At 38.1% G+C, this 23,324-nt stretch overlaps 1 protein-coding gene across 1 annotated transcript in view; it reads right to left on the reverse strand.

Moving 5' to 3' along the window:
- The window catches only part of GLT1D1 (glycosyltransferase 1 domain containing 1), a 40,450-nt gene that overhangs the window by 15,357 nt on the left and 1,769 nt on the right, over positions 1-23,324 (reverse strand). Inside the window, exons 2-7 of the mRNA XM_010143981.1 lie at positions 22,782-22,887; positions 19,471-19,522; positions 15,398-15,434; positions 14,174-14,230; positions 5,272-5,367; positions 4,162-4,211 (exon numbers count right to left, since the gene is read on the reverse strand). Of these exons, the coding sequence (XP_010142283.1) occupies positions 4,162-4,211; positions 5,272-5,367; positions 14,174-14,230; positions 15,398-15,434; positions 19,471-19,522; positions 22,782-22,807 (318 nt within the window). The 5' untranslated portion in view covers positions 22,808-22,887. The remainder of the gene's footprint in view (positions 1-4,161; positions 4,212-5,271; positions 5,368-14,173; positions 14,231-15,397; positions 15,435-19,470; positions 19,523-22,781; positions 22,888-23,324) is intronic.

Consider the following 23,324-nt stretch of genomic DNA (forward strand, 5'->3'; position numbering starts at 1 on the left):
CATAGGGAGAGCGTTCAGAGAGCTGCAAGTTTTATCAGTTTAGTAGGGATCAGAGGAAAGCAGTTCCGCTGTATGAACGGCTTCTATCAGAACAGATGAGATAAGATGGGGAGTGGGCACATAGCGAGAAACCACACCCATCAGGACCAGATATGCCATTAAGGAAGTTCTATTCTGCTGACAGGCAAAGAAACATCACAGACGTGTTTGACAGTGCAGAGAGTCACAGATCAAACACTGCACTAAGATAAAAGTGCCTGTTAAGCACAGGCACTGTGATCAAAATCTAGGAAATCTTCTATAAACACACTGTATTAAATTGCTGTCATATAAAAATTACGTGAGACAGAAGCAATGGTCCAGAAATATCTTCATTACAATGCTAGGACTGCTGTGGCCTAACCCTTCCACACTTCGTAGGGAAAATCAGATCTTAGTACGGTTAAAGCTCTGATAGAGTATCGCCCAGAGTATTAAAGAGTGCAAAGCTGTATCTGCAAGCGGATTCGATAGGAAAATTTGCTCAGTTGCTCAGATTTGTGAGGTTTTTAACAGCATCACTGTGAAAGGAATCAGCTTTATTCACAACAGCAGGTGACTCACCTTACTATTTTTATCATCTGATCCATTGTTAAATAGGCTCAGCAAGACCCTACGACTGCAAACACAACTGCTGTCTGCGAAGCAGCATAATCTGCCTGCAGCAAAGGCACCAGCAATAGAAGATCTTTGCAAATGTACCAAATGCAGCCATTCTACATCATCTTTTCCATATACTAAATGCTTATGGTAATTCAGTGTCTTCTGACTTAACGTGCAGCTCTACTACTGTAATTTGGGACAATTAACAACTTGTAAAAAATAGAGGTTTGAGTCAGCTGAAACAATTTGGCAACAGGATCTAAATTAACAAAACTTTAGCTCTGAAAGAAAAATCTATAACATTTTCAAGAAATAGAGGAACAGCTCATTTCATCATTTGTAACCAAAGTTTCATTTTCAGGGTTTTTTTCTTGAAGAGTAAGCAAACAAAGGGTTAGAAGAGCTGTCAGCTTAATGGTAGCAGTACCTCTTACTTTTTAAAAAATCTCTCAGTGAGTAGGACACCTATTCAGGACGTACCTGGCAGGATTTCATATTCCTCAGCAGGCTGAAGAATTTGAAATTGTATCTTTGTCTCCTATCTGATTTCCCTAATTATCTGCGGAGGCAGTTACTCAACTAAAGCTGTCTCGACAGGCATGGGAAGAAGTTGGACGGAGGAAAAGTAGCTGTCAGTGGAAAACAGCGTAATTACAAACATGGCAATATCCTGTACAGCCTACAAGAACGGTTAAGAATTATGCAGTGCGTACAAAATGGGCTTCAAGAGGTTACCCAGCTGCTGAACGCGAGTTTGGGGGCCATCACTTTTTAATAGTTTCATAAGCTTCTATTCTTGGAACACAGAGCTGCTGAAAATAAGCCATTTTTTCAAATTTCATTATAGAAATGAAGAAAAGGAAACCTGGAAGAGAAGACAAACGCTAAGAATTTTGTATTATACAGGACCCAATCCTGCAACATTGGTTAGATTGCACCATTTGAGTCAATCACGCAGAGCAAACGCAGGGAAAAGGTTATAGTCTTACAGAAGCAGAGCAGAACATAGTGGGTGGGCCTTTGTTCTGTATATTCACAACTAATATAATCTTAACCTGTGTTTTTTAATATTCACAATAAATGTGACTTGCTTCACAGATAATGGCACTGACTTTCTGAAGATTTTGTGGTTTGAGAAGTAACATGAATAAGAAAAGTACAGCGAAATACCAGTAGGGCTGGGATTTATTTTCGTTCTTTAGCAGTATTTTTAGTACTATGGGAGAAACATGTTTTTAAATGTTTTAAGAAGGTTCAGTCCTTGATGCAGTGCCACAGGGCTATTTCTGGTAGCTTACTGTAAAGACGTTAGCTTAGGAAAAAGTGAAGCAAATTTAAAAAAATGACTAAAATGTTTAAAATCCTCACTGGAGGCAGCAAGTGCATCTTTGGATTCTAAAGCGCAGCTTCATTACACTTGCTCCAGATTTGCCTTCCACACCAGTTCATTTCCAAATCATTTTGTGTATTAGCACGGAAAAAATTGCAGATAAAATAAAAATGTAGAAACAGCTTTTAAAAACAAAATCCTCTGCCCCCAAATACACAGAGAACAAAACTGAATGAGAAAATATAAAAAATGGTTCTTTTTTACTCATCCAAATTCTATTTATTTTCTTATAAAACAGACTGCCTGCCAGTTTTCAGACTCATGTGAAGATGAATCAGAGAGAAGACTTATAAAGAGACATGAACACATTACCCAGATGAAACAAACAGTGAAGCTTTTAGTACCCCTTTAGCATCAGCAAGAGTTTGTTTCATGTGACACAGCTGCCTGCTCATACCTTTTCCACTGCTTAGATTAAGGCTACGGGTGCGTTTACAACACTTCTGCTGCTGTGGATATTCCTGTAGCACAAACTTCTTCAGAAATCATGCTGCTTGGTTTAGAAATGATGGGGTGGAGTTGGGAGGGTTCAATAGTTTTTCTTGTTAATCTTCATGCTTCATAAGCCCACATTTTCAGACCTTTCTCCACAAGTAGAAGATTATTTCATAATAATGACTGCAATAGTTTTGATTTTAAACTCTGTCAGGAGCTGGTGCTTCCTGAAAAGCAAACCGTTGCCGAGAAACTCGTGACGACATTTTGGGAGAGCAATCCAACTGTATGTTTTACCTAAAGAGAGCTGGCAATCGCAGAAGAGCTGCCATTTATCTGATTGACCCTGCTGTGAAAGAGAGAAGTTGTAACTTCTAAATTTGTTAAACAGGATCTTTATGACTTAGGGGGGAAGAAAAAGAAATCTCACATTAATATTGGCCAGCGCTTTTACTAAAATATATATATTTACTTTGAAAGGAATAATACCACTTCTAAGCTTAACTTGAGATGTGGACATGTAAGAATGATTCATTTTCTGGTTTTATTTATTTTAGCCAACACCACCTTCCTTCTCCGATACCTGTATCCCAGGCTTTGGTGCACTCAAATTCTAAATGTGAAACAGTCTTCACCAGTTTTCTTTGCCAGCTCAAGTTTTGTCCTTGCTGTCTGGTGTCAGACAGAAATCTAACAGCATTTTGCACCTGCTGACAACTGTTAATTGTGTACAAATTGAGACTACCAGAAATGGCACCAAAATCTAAACGGAATGGAACAAAGACACAATCCTCCACGTGAACAAAAGTTGTAAGAACAGGGATAATGAGCATCTGATACCACCTTCATGGTGTTAAAAAATGCTCATTAACAATATCTGCTCAAAAAATTCTTCTCGATGGCAACTGTTGCCTTTCAAAATACTTTGATAGGCTCATTTATAAGTTATTCATATTGAAATAGGGATTTCTAATATTCTATTTCCAAGAGTTCACATTTTCGTTAGTTTCTGGTTCTCTAAAATACTTAGTACTATCCCACAGGCATAAAACCAGAAGCCAATATTAAAGTCCAAATATTTTGATGATACTTCTAATTTTCAAAAGTTCTTCATGTAGCCAAATGAAACACTGAATGTTTTGTTCCAAGAGGTCGTAATAGACAAATAGCATTATCAAGTCATGTGCTTGAGGTAGACATAAAATTATGGTCATCCAGATGCAAATGCCCCTTAGAAAACTACCCCAACCCCTCTAAACAGCAACAACAGAAAAAAATCAGTACATGTAAAAAATTTTCAGCTGCTGTAAACTATTGTAGTGCCATGGACGACAGTTTGCATTAGTAAAACGCTAACTGAATAGAGCTAACTGAATAGGGCTGCCGCAGTGCACATCCTCTTCAGCTGCTTTCCCTTTGCAACGCAAGAGCAGAGCACAAGCTGAGTGAGGAGGCCTTCTAGCTGATAGCAGAACCCTCAGCTTTGGGAGTCAGAGCACTGGAATCACTTCCACGGTTAGACCTGTTGGGAACAGCCTTCACCACTGCTAGTTTGTACCTTCGTATCTCAGTAAAAGAAGTCCACTGACTTAGGTTCAGTTTGGAAGGAATTACTGTCATATCGCAGATGCAAGTTAACATAAATAATTAGCAATACACATACCAATAAAATAAAAATCACAACAACAACTTACTGCAGGTCCAATTATGCCCAGGTGGACAGTGGGATCCTTTCTGTGCCAGTCTAAAACAGAAGAGGAACATCTTTTTATTAATAAAATTTATTAAATTTTAATTTAATTCTTCCTCTGAAATCAATGTAAGTAGCTGCATCAAAAAAAAAAAAGAATTAAGTGAATATTGTACTGCTACTTAAAAGATAGAAAGTGTACCAGATTTCACGTGCAGCCCTCACATTACTCCTTAGAATTAAAACTATTAGCATATCTGAAAGTTAGTATTAGGATTTCTGCTTCATGCAGTCTCTTATGATTCAAGGGTTATTTAACGAAGCGCAGGTGTTAATTCTGGATCATCTCAAGAGAACAATGCTCTATGTAATGCAGTGACTCTGGTCAGTAAGATAAAATTACTTGAATTTTCCCCTTTGTGATGAAGCATGTGGAAGCAACTGCAACCATTACAGCAAACACTCAGCTCTATGCACCAGAGAAATCTGCTACTCTTCAGTACCCGAAGAGAACAAAACCAGTCACTTGGCTTTAATGAACACATCACATGGTGGTAAAGGCTTATAAAAGAAGTAGGCTGAATAGTGGAGGCTAAATTTCCGACTTGGAATACCTGAACCTTCCACAGGCACAAACAGAAGCTGGAGAAACATTCACCTACGTGACTATGAGCAAACGTCAGCCTGGTTTACAGCGTGGAGCCGTAACGATGGGTGGTAAAATTTGCTTGTAACTTCACTGATATTAGTTAGCCCACATGCAAATCAGTGTAACAGCCATGGGACAGTAAGATAAAAAAGTTATTTTGAAGTAGGTGAACTCTTCTTTTCTCTTCCATTAATATTGTATGTAACAGCAAAACAGTTTCCCCAGCAGTAAAATAATCAGATACTGCTTTGATGCTCTGCTGTTCCCAGCAGGCTGGGAAAGACGAGGGACAGAAATAATGTGTTGAACAGATCAATAGTTACCTGAGCATTTCTTTTTTAAAGTTTAAATATGTTATGAAGTTTTCTGCAATTAATGAAACAGCTAATGCCAAAGTTTAACATTAAAACATTAAAAGAAATACATCTGAATTCAGGGACAAAATGAGGAATGACAGGTACCTACCTGAAAATACATCCACTAAGTACAGAGGGTCTTTGACTCTTCGAAGTCCACATATCAAAAGAAACATATGTAAACTGTCTGTGCCTGAGGGAATGTCTGTAACAAATAATTGGAAAAGCCTGAATGCAGATAAAAAAGCTGAACACTCCAAATTGTTTCATGAATGAGCTTGTGCAGTGGTAGAAGCAGAAATTGGGTGGATCCTGAAAAATTCTCATTATTGTTCCCTCCGTTTCCTGCTCTCACAGTAATCTTCAGATCCACTCAGTGGAGAACTTACTCTACCCATCATTTTACAGGGCACAGGAGTTTATTTCCAGGGGCAGTGAATGACTAGGCAACTATATAAATCCACCTGTTTCTCAATATTTTTATCCGTAAGAATACATTTGCATTCATATAATAACTGAACACCTATTTCAAGGGTATTGTAAGGTTTAGTTAATCAATGGATGTAGAGCTTAGAGCTCTTGTTCTGATGCTTTTTGTGATAAAATGTCAGGTGAATGTCCTGCAGTTATCTACCCCAACTATACCAGCACTGCTATAGAGTAGTTAACTACAAGTTAAATTATTGCAAAGCATTTATTTTAACCTTATTGCTAAGAAACACAAGTGAAAAATAATTTGGGAATAAATATCACCGTGGGAGTTTTTAGCATTGAAAAACCTCTCTTACAAATACACAGCAACCACCCATATAAATACTTTTGTAGGCTATATTAGAAAAATAAGATCTCATGGATGATATTGAAGTTGCCACTGGCTCTAAGACAGCACAAGTAATGCAGAACATGCTTCTGGAGAAGGGTCACTACGTGATGAACTTCGGTAAAGCAACATAATTCATAAACTGCCAAACGAACGCACATAACAACAACATAATTTCATAAGCACTAGGGGGGTTGAAATGTTCACGTACTGAACAAATCAGTTTGCTGTCCTTCAGGTCAGCTCCTTATCGAGCTCATGACAAGGATGGGTGACAGGTATTCCCTAACACCAGGCAGTTCAACACGGAGCAGCAAACTGCAGCTCTTCAGCGGCTGGCTGGCTGTGGGACGTTACGCGCGGGTCCCACACAGGGGCTGTGTCACATAGCTACCAGGAGGGCTGTGCTGCACGGTCAGACTGACCGTCTGGGGGATTTATGATTAGCAGAGGAGGGCAGCAGGACAGTTGTGGTGGCACCATGAGCTGCTGCTGCTGAACACTGCAGAAGTCTCTTCTCTGAGGCCGCCTCCTCCCATCCCCTTCCAGCTTCCACCAGCTGCAAGAACAGCTCTCGGTTTCTTATAAGGCCCGGAAAGAAATATGCCAGGAGTATCTTCCTCATGGCAAGGAACTGGGTTAGCATGAGCCCTGCATCCATCCTCTGTTTTGTGGGAGGGAGAGAATCAAGAGTTGTGTGATTCACAACATGCTCAATTTCTTTTAAAATGAAAATCCAGTTCAGGGACTTTTAAATGCTTCCTGTCACCAGCTTCATTATTGAGCCTGTTTCATTTAACTTAAACAGCTTGAGCTGTCAAGAGTGGCTGCAGCAGATACGGTAAGTAATATTTTACTGGTTATTGGACCAAGAAATAATTTGTAATTTATAATACACAAACATTTGGATTGAAAAATCCCTTCTTCTGGTGCAACGGGCCATTAATGCTGTTGGTTTTTAAGACATGCAGCAGTGGTTTCAATGACATAAACTCACTCAAAACAAATTACTAGAAGGTGTCAGCAAAATTCAGATTGCATTTTAACTGTCCATATAGCACAAATGTTAATTATAAATTATGATCTCCCACCTATCAATGCTCAGTTCTGGCTATTTTGGAACAAACTTCAAGTTAGTGCTGAAAGCTCAGTCAGACAGTAGTGAGAAAACAGATCTTCCTGTTCTCACACAGAGACTATAGAATCATTGCACTCTTGATGTGACAGTACCATAATCAGCATTAACTACGCCTGAAATAACTGCCGCTTTTCATCTCTTAACATGTTTTTGTTTCTATCTTATAGCTTTCATTATCAAGTCCTCTGACAAGGAAAAGCCCTAACAGACTGATCCCGTGCAGTCCTGACCGTCACTCTGCTCCCTGTAAGAAAACCTTAACCCAAAAGAGAAACAGGATGCTGTCCCCACAGACAGTACTTGCACTTTGTAATTTGGATTTTGCCATTCAGTTCCTGTGGCATTTAAAGGTACTTCTCCCAAGAATTTCATCAATCACTGTCTAATTATTTCACTAGCAAAATTACCTAAAATAATATTTATTAATGAAAATAGCCCACTTATTTGACCTTTATTATTTTGAAAAGAGATTCACAACCTTGAGCTCTAACTGCAGACTATCCTCTCCATGCAACTTTACGAAGCCCTACTTGTCTATCATGAAATCCTATGCACTTTTCTCTGAAAGCAGGTATTGGGTCCACTGGACTACAGACTGGATGCTGCATGGTGTTTCTAAAAGGTGTCGTAGAAGGGCTAGTCAAAAAAGATTTTGCCTCTGCCATTCAATTTAGTGAAGTTGGAATCAGTTACAGTTTTATTTTATTGTAAGATGTAGATCTTAGTCATCACCTAATTCATTTTTACAGGCAGACTTTCCCTGCTCAATCCACTTTAGCAGCATATAAAGACATTCCTGAGAAGATTGCATTACCAGCACATCACTGCCCCTGCTTAGTGCTGGGAGTTCACTCATTCTCTGTCTGCTTAGGACAAAACTCCAACAGCACTTGTGTATCTTGTTAGATTTCTGCTCATTCACCCCAAATGGTTAAATTCACACATTGAGATGATGCCCGCATCGGTGTTTTCCCACCTGCTGCTTTCTCAAGCTAGTACTCCTGCTGTGAAAAAAAACATTTTTACCCATTTGAACAAGAAAGCAATCATTTTACAATGCTTTATCCTCACAAGAACACCGAAAGAGAGAACATATTCAGAGAATAACTGCAATAGCTGCCTTTACCAGCTAGAGCCATCATCAGCTGGGTAAAAATGGGTTTGGGAAAGAAGACCGACCTTTTTTCTTTTTCCTTGAGCTTAAACAAGACATTCAGTATGTGAATTTTTGCAATCATTCTGCCTTTCCCAAACAGGATACTTAATCTGTAATACGATACTACTGCCTGGTGTGATTCAGTTGTGAAACAGAAATACAGCAATACGGCACAATCAACTGATCTGCGCTTTTCGGATCTGCTCTTCTGACACATTCACTGTGTCACTATCTGGTTTGAATAACACGCAAACACACAAATAATAATACAAAATGCTTCTTTCTTTTCTCCGCATTTCTGCTAGTGTTACAAGAGCAAAGATTTGAAATGGCTCACTGTGCTTCATTATCTCTTAGCTCACGCATTCTCCAGTTTGCTTTGCAAAGAAAATACAAAATGGAAAGATTTGTACATAATCACTGGCAATAATAATAATAATAAAAAAGACTGTATGGTCTTCCAGCCTTCCTTGAGAATCATTACACAATGCAAGTCAAATCTCGCCACTGTAATCAATGCCTCCTTCAGCGTGAAAAATACTTGTTTAAGGTCAGTAGGAGATGCTCCTTTAACCATGCACTGTCAGTGGTTGGGCTGTAGCCTGATTTATTACATTGGCTTTACCTATAAAAAACGGCTGTGCCTTGGCCACAGCCAGTGTTGAGCCTGCTTAGCAGGTCACCCGTTCAGCAAGATGTGAGAAGTCGAGCAAGAACAGTGATTGACAGGACTGTGAAAACTCATTCCCCTCATCAGCTGGACGGTGTGCTGTCCTGACAGGCCCCACAGGACCGCGGGGATGGTAACAGAGGAACCGCAAAGGTGAGCTGAAACGAGACAGACTCAGTGGAAGATCAAGGCTGACGCGGAACTCCCACAGCCGTGCAGCTCCTTTTGCAGGATGGAGCAGCGGTGGGAGTGTGCTGCTCAAAGTTGGAACACAGCAATGTAGCATTGATATTTAAAATTTCACAGTGGAATTGCACGGTCAAAAGGGCATCCAACCGCTGTGCCAGGGTATTTGCTGATAGTATTGGAACCCGGCACAAAAGACATTGGCTAACAGACGAAACATGATTACTCAGGATTCCTGTGCTGCTGGCTGTGATGGAGAGTCACAGCAGGGCCCAGAGGAAGTTTGCCAAATCCAGGCTTACATGTCTAAATTTACCCACTCACGTGCAAGCAAGCTTGACAATTGCTTGACATGAAGCAATGGCACTGGTTTTACTTTTGATAAACTGTTTTGAGGTCCTCAGTTGTAAGGCAGTGTGACAGAATGGAGTGTATTAAAAGTGGAAAATGTTTTCCTAATGCAATGCTGGAAATGAGCAGTTCATTATTTACGAATTCGCTGGCTTCTCATTTGTTCCCTATCTGAAACTGTGTAACTGTTTGCCACATCAACCATTTTACTGTTATGACACGCTATGATAGCTTACACTTTGGCCTTTATAAAACCCTCTACTTAGATCCCAGGAACGCAAAACATGAACGCAGAAAGCTAACACAAAAGCCTAAATAATTTCTGAAATATTAGTAAGGACATTGTTTCTCTAAGAAAGGCAAGAATAAGAAGTGTTATCTAAACACATTTTGAAAGAGCAGATTCATTTAACTCCATCCCTCTAGGTACTATCATGAAAAAAATGTAGTAATCATAGATTCACAGTAAAAATAAATATATTACTGCAAATCTTTAATCTTACTGAAAAGCTGCAGGCATCTAAGTGAATGACTAATATCAAGCACTATCTTGTTGAGAGGTAAAGCAGCAGTTTGAGAACTTCCTAAGAGAATGATTTTCTAATCACTTGCTCAAATAAAGAAAATAAAAATATTTTTCTCATTTGCAAGTCTCTACTGTGCTTTTGTAGGGTGTTTTTGAAATCTCTAGAGAGGAGAAAAATATAAAAGGAACAATGTGATTTTTCATTCAATTATTATTTTGGACCTGAACCAACAGCATCACAAAGCCAAAGTTCTTAGAAGGTGTTCATTCCTGTACAGCTTAAAATCCAAAAATTTGTACTAGAGGTTAAGTGTATTTTATCAAGTATATCAATATTGGACCTTTGGTTATAATTTAGGATACAAAAATTGCCCAGTAACATAAATAAACAGTGTGCAGTCAAAACATTTCTTAGTAATATTGTGTCAAGGTTGTTCAAAAAATTTTAAGGTTAATTTTCCAAGTCCTGATTTCAAGTTCAGTGTTGTGTTCTATGGACCTTTAGAGAAAAATACCAAGTCCGTATGATTTGAGCTTAGTCATCCATTTTTGGTTTTGTTCAGAAACAAAATCTAAGCCATGATGAGCTGGTGAGGGTGAATAATCTTTCTCATTTTCCTTTCTGCTCACTTTGAACCACAGCAGGTCTTTTACCCCTCTTGAAAATTGTTCATCTATTCATCTCCTGTGCCTCTGAAAGTACTGAGCTCCTAGAAAAGGAATTACATAGGTTTATTGCTGAGATTTCAGTCTCTAAGGTGGTTCTTTTATTTTCTTGATTTTGAAAGAGATAAATTTGTCCAGCTCTGGCATGTATTTTTGATACTCTAAATCTTTCACTTTGTAGTTATTCTTTACGGTCCTCTCCCCACACACTGTAGAAATACCATGCATTAGCTCTTTTAGTCTCCTGGCACCAAGATTTTGATTTTGTGTCTCTTTCACAAGTCAACTACAAAAACCAAGCTGCTTAGACCAGCCAAGCTTTCCAGCCTGTTTGACGTGGCGGTGTCCTACAACAGTAGTTTCACCACGCTATCTTACTTCATACTGACCCTGAACTTTCTTTAATTGAAGTCTCTAATGACACAGAACTTGGAAAATTATTAGCCCAATTAGGTCTTATTTCAGCAACATACTTAACCACTTGCAGATCTCAAACATTTATTAAAGTTTTATGAAGTTGAGCTTTTATTTTACGAAGCAATTTGTTTCTTAGAAATTAAGTGGGGTTAATAACTACATCCCAAGTGTTTATACTGCTATTCACATTCGATAGCAATCAATCGCTGGACTCATATGTTTGTGAAGACAACAGAAGTTAAAAGAACCTGGTAACTTCCAGGGGCAGGTTACTAATCCAGAACAATAAGACTGCAATCCTTTTTTACCCTGTTTCTCATTATTTCTAACAGTTTTTAGTCTTACCTGTTGGGTAACAGAGCTTTCTCAGATCATTAGTATAGACTTTCTTAGTTATCTGCATCTTCTAATCACGATTGTCTTAAGTGTTTATTAGGGTTTACATCTGACAAGCTTCAGCCGCATTCCACTAAAATCAAAAGCAGCCTTTCATCACGGCACGATGACATCAAGCCTGTCTGCGATCTTAAGTAGCTCTGCTCCATCTCGGAGCTAAGTTGTTAGAGAAGATCAGTCTCGGTTTTCACATTTACTTAGACTGTCTTGTCATTTTCTGTCAATCAATTTACAGCAAAAGCCTGAAATTTCATTGTCTCTCTCAAGTCTATAGATAGGCATCTAAAATTGCTATCAAAAACTGATTATGCTGTATATAGATTCCTGTATTATAAGGTCAGAGAAAAACATTTTGATTATCTGGTCTGACCTCCAGATTGACACAGACTAAATAGGCTGAGTTACTGAAAACATCATCTTCTTGAAGTTTATCTTGAACTCTGCACTTGGTTCAGCTTTTTGGCTTACAGTCTCTCATCCACATAAGATGAACCCTGTGAAGCTGACTGCTAAACAGAATGCAAATTAGCTACAAAAGCTATTTTTTTGGTAGATTTAGCCAATAAAAGTTTTAACAGCCAGCCACCAAAAATACTGCAGCTAGGAGCTAGCATGCTAATACTGCACAAACATCACCTCTGCAACAATCAAGTCTGTTGCTGAAACTTTGAAAAAAATACTAATTCCACGATTTTGGCACACAACGATAAAAAAAGCCTTTTACAGCACTGCTTCAAGTTGTATTAAGCAACTGCTATTCATGTTAGCAACCAAACCTATCAAAAGCTGGGAGTCCTTAGCTTTTGCTTTTGTACCATTTGCATTTGGGGGCTGGAGGTAGGGGGAAGTCTGACACAGTGAAATGTATTTGATGAATTCTGCTACTCAAATCTACCATTAAAGTCTTTTTGAAGTCGTTACACCAATTTAAAGAGACTAGTTATGTACTGGTGTTATATTTAATATGAGTGAAATGTTAAGGCTCTTCTATGACTGAAACGAAATCAGTGCAAAGAATATTCATAAGAATTCTGTTCTATGAAAAAAGTCTTGAAATATTCTGAAAAGCCTATTTAATCTTAAAGAATAGCTTGGCAATGTATGGCCTGATCACCAAGGAAGTCTAACACCGATGCCTCAAATGAGTTATAATTTGCATTGTAGTGCATATGGCGTTTCTTTACATTCAGTCCTGGGAATCCTGACTTTGACAAATGTTCAGGTATGCTGCTAAAGATACAGGCAAGAGTTATCTGGAGAAATTAAAAAAAAGATCATAAATGCCATGAGGTGAACAAGGTTGGACAGCTTTATCTGCATAAAAGCTGGGGATCTTTTCAAGTGCACATCATTGTGCAAGCCTACGCACAATTGTAACTGTATTCTTCTGAGCAAAACTGCCTTCAATTTGTGATAGTTTTCTTCTGATTGCTCCAAGTCTAGTAGAATTTTAAACACTTTGAAACTGCAAATCCCCAGAAAAGCAATTCAGTGAGAACTCCTAATTACTTTGTGGTAAGTATAAAGGTCTAGCCAAAAAACCTGCCTCCATGTGCATACTGGAGAAGTGGATATTGTAGGCTGCTACCAGAGAAGGACATAGAGACAAGCACGATAAGATAAATGAGATGAAACAGCCATAAAAAACAATACTGAATAATCTGATGCCAGTTTTCAAGTTATTATTTAACAGGCACAGATGTTAGAGTCACATTTTAGTTTGCTTTTCATGTACATTATGAATTATTTTGCACTTTTGCATTAGTACACATTAGGCAAAAAGCTGTCTCTAATACATTAGATGAAATGCACTTTAGTGGGAGCTTCCCCCTCCTCAATCTGTTGACTGCTCTTTTAGTCATAAAATGGTTGGACATGAGATCAAATCAACACCAAGGCTATGCTAGCAAGTGACAAATCATTTCACTTCAGAAAATTATTAATCTTATGGTGCTGTGCTTGTGTGCCGTGATTTACTGAGAACAAAATACCCTCACGATGCTCAATTTAAAACCGGACACCGCTCTTGAATAATGGCACACATTTACTGATGTGATAAAGCAATTGACTAGCGAGGATTCATTTGTGACAGAGCTAACAGCTGCACTAGCAGAGATCAGATTGATGAATATAATGTTGGAATATTTTTACCACAGTAAAATGCCTACAGATTCTTCTTCTGGGGAAAAGAAGCTGGAGCAGTTAAAGCATTGCCAAGATCAGGTGAATTTAAATTAGAACATCTGCCTTACGCATCTTTACTTTGGTGAAAAGAGAGACAGGCTCTAGGTCAAGAACAAACAATGAAACATGAACACATATTTCCCTTCTTCACCTCACCTGCTCTTCTGCAGGTGTCTCACAGCCGCAAAGCACAGCAAGCTCAGGTACTGCTGCTTTGGCCTAACTCACCTTCTGAGGGACACTGACCCACGTGTCACAACCATTTTATCTTCTGGTGCCATTCAGCCCTGGACAGACCAGAAATCTGGAGGCAGTCTGCGTAGTTTACTAACCTGACTAATCTCATAAATATTCTGTCTGAACCTAATACTAGAGTTTCTCATTTTTCATATCATTAAGTCATTTTGTTACATAATCAGTAACTTCACATTCTATATTTCTTTCATTACTGACATCTACTAAGAATAAATGTAGTGAATTCAGAAAACAAGTGAGTTTTACCTGCATTTTGTAGAAATCCATACCAGTCAAATGTTTCACTGGGTGAGGTCATAATTCCTGTGTTGAAAAAAAAGAGAAACACAGCATGTTTGATTGGTCCCTGGATGGCTGAACTGTGGTTCTTGAAGTCTTGCCCTGAGAAAACAGTATTTCTGTCAAGTGCACCGAATTCCACGCCCAGCTGTTCCCATCTCAAGTTCTTCTTATCCCAACAACATCAGGCTGTCTGCACAACCCTTCCGTAGCAATCAGACTGAAATTCAGTTGAAAATTTTGCCCAGTCACAGAGGGTATGAACTTCTTCAGCAACCCAGGGAATAAAGCTCACTTACACCATGCTAAATCTGGCCTTTTAAAATCTGCATATGAGATAATATCTGAGGGATCATATTATTCCAAAACAGATACAAGCCAGCTGAGATCCAGGTCCTTAATGTAAGGCAAAGAAAGTAAATTAATTATATCACAATTAAATATTAATCTAAACTGAATATTAATTTATTTATTTTGCCTTATGTTAAAGATTAATTCTTTTACTAATGAAACTATTTTATTAATTTATTTAATCTCTTAGTTAACTGTTATGTCTCAAGGGGCTTAAATATAGACTAAGTATGGGCTAAATAGACATCACTGAGTTATTTCAACACAACAGTTTTGAAAATAACTATTTTCTGTGAAAGTGAACTATACAAAATGGAATGAGTTCTGCAATCTGTGGGCAGTTATTTTTAGATAAATAAATTCAGGAGCTGTAGCTTAAGTAATTGCATCTAAAAGGCTGAATTGAGTGTTCCCTTGGCTACTCACTTAAGTAATATACTTTGGATTAGATACTTGTTGGGTGTCATTATGCTGGGAACTCAACTTAAAGCATTTAAAGGAATTGGGAGTTTCAGAGAATAATCATTCGGCATCAAAACTTCTGCATTCTTCCAGAAAGCTTAGCGTTACCTTATCTTTCAGATTCCTATTGTAAAGCATCTAGGAACACTTTTTATAAAAGCACCAAATGACTTCAAAATTGATGCTGAGAGACTGAAATGCTGCCTCAATTGATGTCAGTGGCAAAAAGCTCCACTTCAGTGGAGCCAGGACTTCAAACCCAATACCCGCTTCAGCAAAGTATTTCCATGGCAAAGAAGGTAGATACATACACATACAGGTACTAAACAAATTATTCCGATAAATGGAATGCCTTAGTCAATATTTCAAAACTCTCACCTTGAGTTTGGACATATATTTTCTTATGGGCATCTGGCTTTAAAGAGGAGAAGAAAAGTAACTTTCATAGTTCACCATAAAAGATCTGTTCAATCTTCCAAAAGACCCAACTAGTATAACAAAATGCACATCAGCATCATTTTATTTCAACTATTAAAAGTCAAAACAGACTATTAGGAAGACACACTTAAGTAACACCAAAAGCCAACAGTCAGCAATGTAAATTAATTTACTATGAACATTAACAGTACCAACAAATCAATTTGGCAATTAACACAATTACCAAGTTAGTACAAACATATTTTTTAGCTTATCTCTGTAGCCTTTCTCATACTCATTAACTTGCTTATTGCACAGAAAATTAAAATATTTCACTAGAATAGAAAGATTTTCAACTACGGAACAGCCCCAGTTCCCCAAAAATGTTAGTCTTGAAAGAAAAGCTGCAGCTGGTTTCAAAACCACAGTCTACATTTATCCATAATAGAATTTCTAAACCCATCAGGCATGAAACAGACCCCATTTACCTCTAACCTTTTCAAAAATTGCTGTCAAATATATGTAGACTTGTCTATACAGGAAAACTGGCCAGTAGTAGTTATTGCAGAATGTTCCCAAATAAAAATTGCATAAGAAATTATTTTAAAATAGCTACAGTAGAAGAGGTAATTACTACACTTCCAAAGTTACTCCTGAAGCACTACTTCTTTCAGGAATTGCAACTAATGCTATTGCTTAATTTAGCATCACAGTGTCCAGAACCAACCAACCTTCCTTACAGCACCAGTCTTTGCTACCCTGAGACTAAATCCTGCCTCCTCCTCAGTGCCAGTTTTATTATATAGAGGCTCAGTCCAAGCAGGCTGCAGCTTTCTGACCCACTATTTGCCCTCCGTGGCTCTTTCCAAAGTGCAGATGGAGAAAGGACAACTAGAGTCCCCCTCCAACCATTCCAGTTCTGCACGGTGGGATACGCTGCTGATACTCCGCTGAACTCTTCAAGCTAAATGTCGCTATGCAGTCTTGGCCCTTAATGGAAATCAGAGCGAATTAACTAAGTCAAATAGCCACACAAATTAACTACGTTACAAAAACCACATGAACAAGCAGCAAATCTACCCATAAATGAAGTGGGTGGAAAATAACAGTGCTTTCACTACAGTGGAAGACTAAGAATATTCTATGGACTTTAACTTTCGAAAGCTATATGAACTTTTGTGTTCAAAGCATTTACAATTAAGAAAAAATGGTTTAATAGGTTATTTTTTTGCTCCTTCTCTTACCTATAAATAAGTAGCATTTTAAATTATATAGGATCTTTGCATCCTAAAAAAAAGCCTTGCAAACATTGGAGACAGCATTGCAAGCTGGAGGCCAGTTTCAGAGATTAAATTCACAGGGACAGAAGAAATGCAGCACCAGGACACAGATGCAGCAAAACAGAAGGTGGAGGAAAGCAGATGGGGCAGAGGGCAGCTTAAACCGGCCTTACCTCCATAGCTGTCATCCTGCATAGCTCTGCCTCAGACTCTGGTGGGTGAAGATAGGCTTTCAGTTCCCTAAAACCACTAAGTTTCAAAAATAGGCTTAAGTTAAGCATCTGGTTTCATGCTCTGCTGGACCTTTAATGGCTTACGGTGAGTAAATATAATCCTGCCAGGGCTTGGATCATCAAGAAGAAAATAGCAGGAATACTGTGAAAAAGGGCGTACAGAAGTACTGACGCTTTATAGATCAATTTTCTGTTATGTTCTTTATTTTAAGTGGTCTCGAGGAGAATGGAAAAATGAAATTGAATGGTAATAAAACTGGCTTAGGTAATTCTTATGCACCAGTTTTACACTACTGAAATAAAACACGGACCTAGGCACAAGATCTTTTACACTATTTCAAACTCACTTGGAATACAGATTATTACAAATGCTGTATACTTCATAATTAAATGATTAAATGATTATGATTATACTTCATAATACTTCATAATTAAATTAATTAAAATGTAATAGAAAATTTGTTGGAAGATACAGCCCTTGAGCACAGTGCAACTGCTTACATGTTTGTAATTTAAATTCTTAATTAGTCTAACTAGTAAAGCACACATTGGAGGAATAATGCAGTTCACACTAGTGTGAGTTAATATGTAAAAAGTGTTAATGTTCTGGCACCTCGCTATGGAAAGATGTATTCATAGTCTTCACTGTTTGAAAGTAAATGTGTTGCATTTTCTCTCACCTTTTATATAAAGATACAGCTGGAAAAAGTACTCAAAATGCCAGCACTGGAGACACAGGTCAGCAGGTGGTATTTCAGTTTAGAACTTAACAGACTTGCCTCCAATTCCTTGTTTGCCACAGACCTTCTCCAAAACACTGAGTCTCACAGGCCCAGATTACAAAGATGTTTAGGTAAATCAATCAAAGCTAAGTACTTAAAAACACTGGAGGTGCTGATTTCAAAAGGATTTTGACGTTTCAGTTTGTTCCTCCTCCTTATACTAACTTACTTTTGTCTTTTTCATGCTTAAGATCTATGACAGAAGCTGGACCCTTTCATTATAAAGCTCACTGTGGTACCTGCTAAAACCAAGTTATATTTGTAATGTAAATACCAGGTCCTATATCTGCTCATGTATCCTTTAAATGTAAATAGTTTAAAAAAAAATCAATTCATATTGAATATTAAGTGGTTCTTCTGTGCAAGCTCCACCTCTAAGTGATTTTTTTTTTTTGAGGCTAAGGATCATAAATGATGCAAATTAGCACCGAAGAGATACCAAGCGGTTAGTTTCTACTTGCATTTATTGTTCAACTTCAGCTGATGTTTCTCAAGATGAGGTGAGTGGAGCTAACAGGTCACCGCAGCTGGAAGAAGGTGGTCCCCCCTTGGTCTTCTTATCCCAGTATGTTGCCAATTACTGTCTGCCAAATAGTTACTGCTTACTCTTCACTGGAACTAGTGCTTAGTGAAGCTCTCTGATATCCAGTACAAGTCTTTAGCCAACAAGTTAGTTGGAAAGTTAACCTTGCACAGAGAATCAGCTGGGCCATCAAGCTGGATCAGCCTGGTGTGGCGTTTCTCACAGGTTACCAGCACAACCTCACACTACCTGAAAGCACTCCTCATACTCAAAGTGACTGGCAGCTCTTTAATGTCTTACACCACTCTTCAGAAACCAGGATTGAGGACTGTCTGCTTCAAGGATTTGTCTCATTTTCTCTGCTGGCAGTCTGCAATCAACTCAACCATATAAGGGTGAAAATGTTGACCCAGTCTATATTCAAACAGGAGCATCAGATATTAAAATTAATTGCACTAAATGTCAGAAGCAGACTTGCAATACAGCAAATGCAAAGGTACCTACTAAATGGAGAGAAAGAAAACCAACCATTATTACTGCCAGTTCTTTGTTGGCAGCAATTCTCCTTAAAATACATTGCCAATGCATTTAACCACCATACTGTTGGATGAAAATAATTTTATTCAGTACTTTTCCATATATCGTTCAGCACAGTGTGTTTTGTTTTATTTTCAGAAGAAGAGATGAATTTTAAGAAAGTTAAGTGCTATTTATGTGCTACATATCCCGAAAGGCCTAGTCAACAGGGCCGTGTATCACCTACAGCTGGGCTTAGCATAACTTCAGTTTTAGCTCTGCTTTATTTCCAGTGATGACAAAACAAGCATTTTTAAATTATTATTCCAAATTCTTTATAGTAAGTAAAGCTGTTTAGTGGAATTTTGGCAACATACAACTTATTAAATGATGCCAAAAGAAATAATACATGCATGTGGCATCAGGAGAGATTCAATAACAGCAGCAATGATCAGTTTTAAATGTTACAGAGAAGCCCTTCCTAAACAGCTGTACGCTCTTTTCAAATACTAAACAGCTTTTAAATACCAGCTCTGTCTGACCTGTCGAAGTACTTAAATGTGAAATGCTTTCTCTGGAAGGAAAAACAGGAATAGAGAATATGAAGATTACTATGATTCTGTAGCATTATTTAGGAAACATTTTAGAAGAATGCATAGTTGGTAATACTGTAAGTATCACCATCATCATGTAAACTTACCCACTCTGCTGCTGCCAGTTCCTTCATTTTCATTGTGAAAGCCACTGCAAACCTAGTTAAATGGGAAAAAGTAGTTGGGATCATCTGCTTTAAGTGTTTAAACATAAACACAGAAAAGTACTTCAGGAAAAATCTTTGTAAGAATGAAGAGCCAGGCTTATAAAAATGATTAGACGGAAAGACAGAAAGCAGCCTTTCTATTTGTTTTACCAGAAAATACCCACTATGGGCAACTCATTGCAGCTGAGTTTAATTCAAACAAGCAGATGGATGTTTTTAAACCTTTCCGCAATGTTCTCTCCTTGTTTCTAATTAGACAAAGCTGTCAATGAGAAACAAACTTCTGAGATACCAAATTCTTCTTCTTCAGGAAAAACACCATAATTAAATAAACTAAATAAATCATAATGCCAAAGTAAGAGCAAGCAAATAAAAATGTGCTTGAATAACTTAATGGCTAAGGTTTTCTTCTTGGGAGGAGAATTCAATTCCCAAGTTTAATTCCACATTTTCCCTTATGGGCTCATCTGGACTTCCGAGCCTTTGAGAAACGTATATAGTTCGCTATCATTCCACGCAACAGAAGAATTATGTCAGAGACCACTTCAAAGCAGCATTGGTATGAGCAGTTTAATTTTGGGCTGCCTCATTACAGAGAGACTTTGGCCACAGAAGGCTGATTGCTAAACATACCAGATAAACAAGTTATTCTTACTGGGAGCTCGGTGTAATACCAAGAAGTCATATGAGATATTTTTATGGAGTCAGAGTTAATAAAGATTCCCTGTTCAGAAGAGGAAACAAGAAGTGTCTTAAGAACATGCTGGGCTTTAGTGTAGCTTTTAAGTTGTAGTGAAATATGCACATATTGCTTTTACAGTTCTTAAAAGGAACTTTGGTGTTAACTGCAGCCGCAAACGGGTCCATTTCTGAAGACTTATCAGTCCCATGGAATAGCAATGTTTGAACGCCTCACATAATGTCACACATAATGTGTCTGCTCAGCAGAATTCCTTTTCTTAAATTGCTTTTATAGATATTGAATGTAAAACAGGAGTTAACACACATTACACTTACGGTTCGGTGTTTCTTTTTCATAGAATTAATGTAATGTTTCTGTCCTGAGCCACCCCAATGACATCTCAATGGTTAGAGATGAAGCACATTGCTAAGTCCCAACCAGAACAGTGTGTTTCACTGGAGACGTTATGTTATAATTTCAGGACACAAAAATCACTATCATACATTAGAAGTCACATAAATGCTGAACTATAACTCCTATTTTTGTTTGCTGAAACAAACCTTATTCCAATATATTTGTTTGGTAGTAACTACTTTATGGTACTACAGTGAATTTCACATACACCACTTGACAGCTTTAAGGTTATTAAAGCCTTTGCAAATGCTTGTTTTGTCAAGTTGCACATGCTCCCTTTCCAGTTTTTGCAATTATACTTTCAATTCATCACATTAACAAGCATGAAAAACTGTTGCTGCTAAGTCTACAAAATACTGTTCAATAGAAAAAAATACCCTGGAGGAGTACAACCACCATTTAGAGGAATTTGATTAAAAATGAAACACGCATTACAAAGCCAGACAGTGTTCAATACTTTGTTTTATGGAATGCGGTGGTATATTGTACTGGACAAGTAATCTACAATTCATGATACTTTTTGCTTAGAACCCTGCGATCAATAGAGGAAAAAAAAATCAATGTTTCTTTTAATAACTATGCAATGAATAATACTAGTGATAATACTGGAGAAGAAAGCCATTCAGAATAACTTCTAGAAAACTCAATTAGTTTTCCTGTAGTAGAGAAAATACTATGACCTGCATAAAGATGCGGTAATATATTCTGAAAGATCATACGAAATTCAAGCTACTGAACTATACTTCAAGATCCTAACTTAAATATAATTAAAAAATCGGTCAGTAAAGCACCATTTTTGCAAAAGCTGTATTAGCTATATTTGCGACAGATCATATTTTAAACACAGAACCACATCGAATGGACACACTCAGGGATTCTGGTTTTATACAGTTTTCATTTTGCGCAGGGCTGAAATGTAACTGACACATTAGATAGCTTTTTTCCTGCGGACTTGTTTAAAAAATAACTTCCGATTATGCGATAACAAAAGTAAACAAGTATATAAATTCCGTCTTGAATGGGGCCTGAAGTTGCTTTTCAACTACAAGTGACACTGAGATGTAAGAACATGCCCTAATGATTTTTCAATGAGTGTGATTAAGTGCTGTCTTTAAAATCTGTTTACCTACCGCATTTTGCAGGGCAGTATAGACAGAAGAGTGTATCTATGCCAGCGTTACGTTAGCTAATAACTAGGACATACAGTGGTATTAGCAAAGATAAAACTAGGAGCTAGAAGCCTGCTGCAGATGCTGTATGCATTCCTCATCGCTAACGTGAACCAAAATCCACAGTGCCATATCTGAAGCACTGTGGTTATCTGTCTTAGCAGGAACGCCGTGATGAATGAACAGAGATGGAATCCTGAGCGAGCTCTGTTCAGCAAGGCACTCGAGCTCTCCTCCAGTAAGCATGCAGGCAGTACTGCTGGTTTGGATAAGGTCTTCTAGATGGTTAAATTTTATCTCACCTTGTAAACTCCAGGACCCCTTTGCTTATGCAGAGATCAGTTCTGGAAGGGTGACTCTTCAGAGTACTCAAGTCACCAGAAGCTCAGGCACACTATGGTGTGGCTGATGACCTGCTGCAGCAACTTGCTGCCACCAAAAAGACATCCTTCTCGTCTGCTTCCACAAGCTGACTTTTCTTATTAAAGGGGTAGAAAACTAACCCAGGAAAAAAAAAACCAACAAAACCATCCAATTTTACACCATTTCGTGATGGATCCCACAGCCACATGCAAGAAAAAGGAGAGGAAGAGAGGTAGCAGCAGAGCCATCCCTGCCAGCAGTGAATTATTATGCCGGCTACACGTGAAGTGACAACCTTATCCTCTGTCTTGATAAAATTTAAGCTATCTATTAAATTAGTTTCATCCACTGGCAGATTTACATACATAAAATGCTTTAGTTTCCAGTAAGGAATGGGCCTATTGGCCCACAATGGATGGCATGAAACACCGTTAAAGACAACAGACCTTTGGATCAAGCAGAAACTTCTTTTCTGAAGATGTTGAAACAATGAAAAATGCTGCAAAAAACCTTTTTGTTTTTTAGTCATTTTCTCTGATCCCAAGCATCTATGGAACAGTTCCTAAAAGATCTAGCATTACAAAAGCAATTTCCTGTCATAAAGCTTCCACACGTGCTTTTACCTGGCTTCTTCTAGCACTGCTCCCATTGCCCGATGTTTGTCTTCACATTTGATATCTTCATTTACATCTGTCCCACCAAAGATGATTCCAAAAGGAATTCTGCTACCTGCAAAGCAATGACTGCAGTGAGAAGTTGACCAACATGTCAAGGCAATGACTAGAAGGGGACATATATTGATAATACTGTATCACACATGTAAGGAAAAGCCTTTGAAAATGAATTGTGATTGTTTTGGTGCTGAGTTACTGTATGAAGCCCCATACAGTAACTTCCACAGCATGGCAGTCTGTGGTGCAGCTGTGAGATTTTCTTTGCCTTTTCCATGCTTAGTAAAAACAATCCATTAGCTTCTCCACTTCTGCGCTAACAAAATCACGTATATCCTAGTGGTGTCTGCACTCTGGTAAAAGCCTAGTTTTGATACATGGCATCAGAATAAATTCGTATTTGTGTAAGGGTAAAGCCACCAAAACAGAGTAGTGTAGCACCTCTATGCAAACAGCAGCTAGACCGACCTGGACAAGGCCAAAGACTGCTTAGAT

This window comes from Buceros rhinoceros, unplaced genomic scaffold (assembly GCF_000710305.1).
Source record: "Buceros rhinoceros silvestris isolate BGI_N320 unplaced genomic scaffold, ASM71030v1 scaffold1669, whole genome shotgun sequence".
Taxonomy (NCBI): Eukaryota; Metazoa; Chordata; class Aves; order Bucerotiformes; family Bucerotidae; genus Buceros; species Buceros rhinoceros.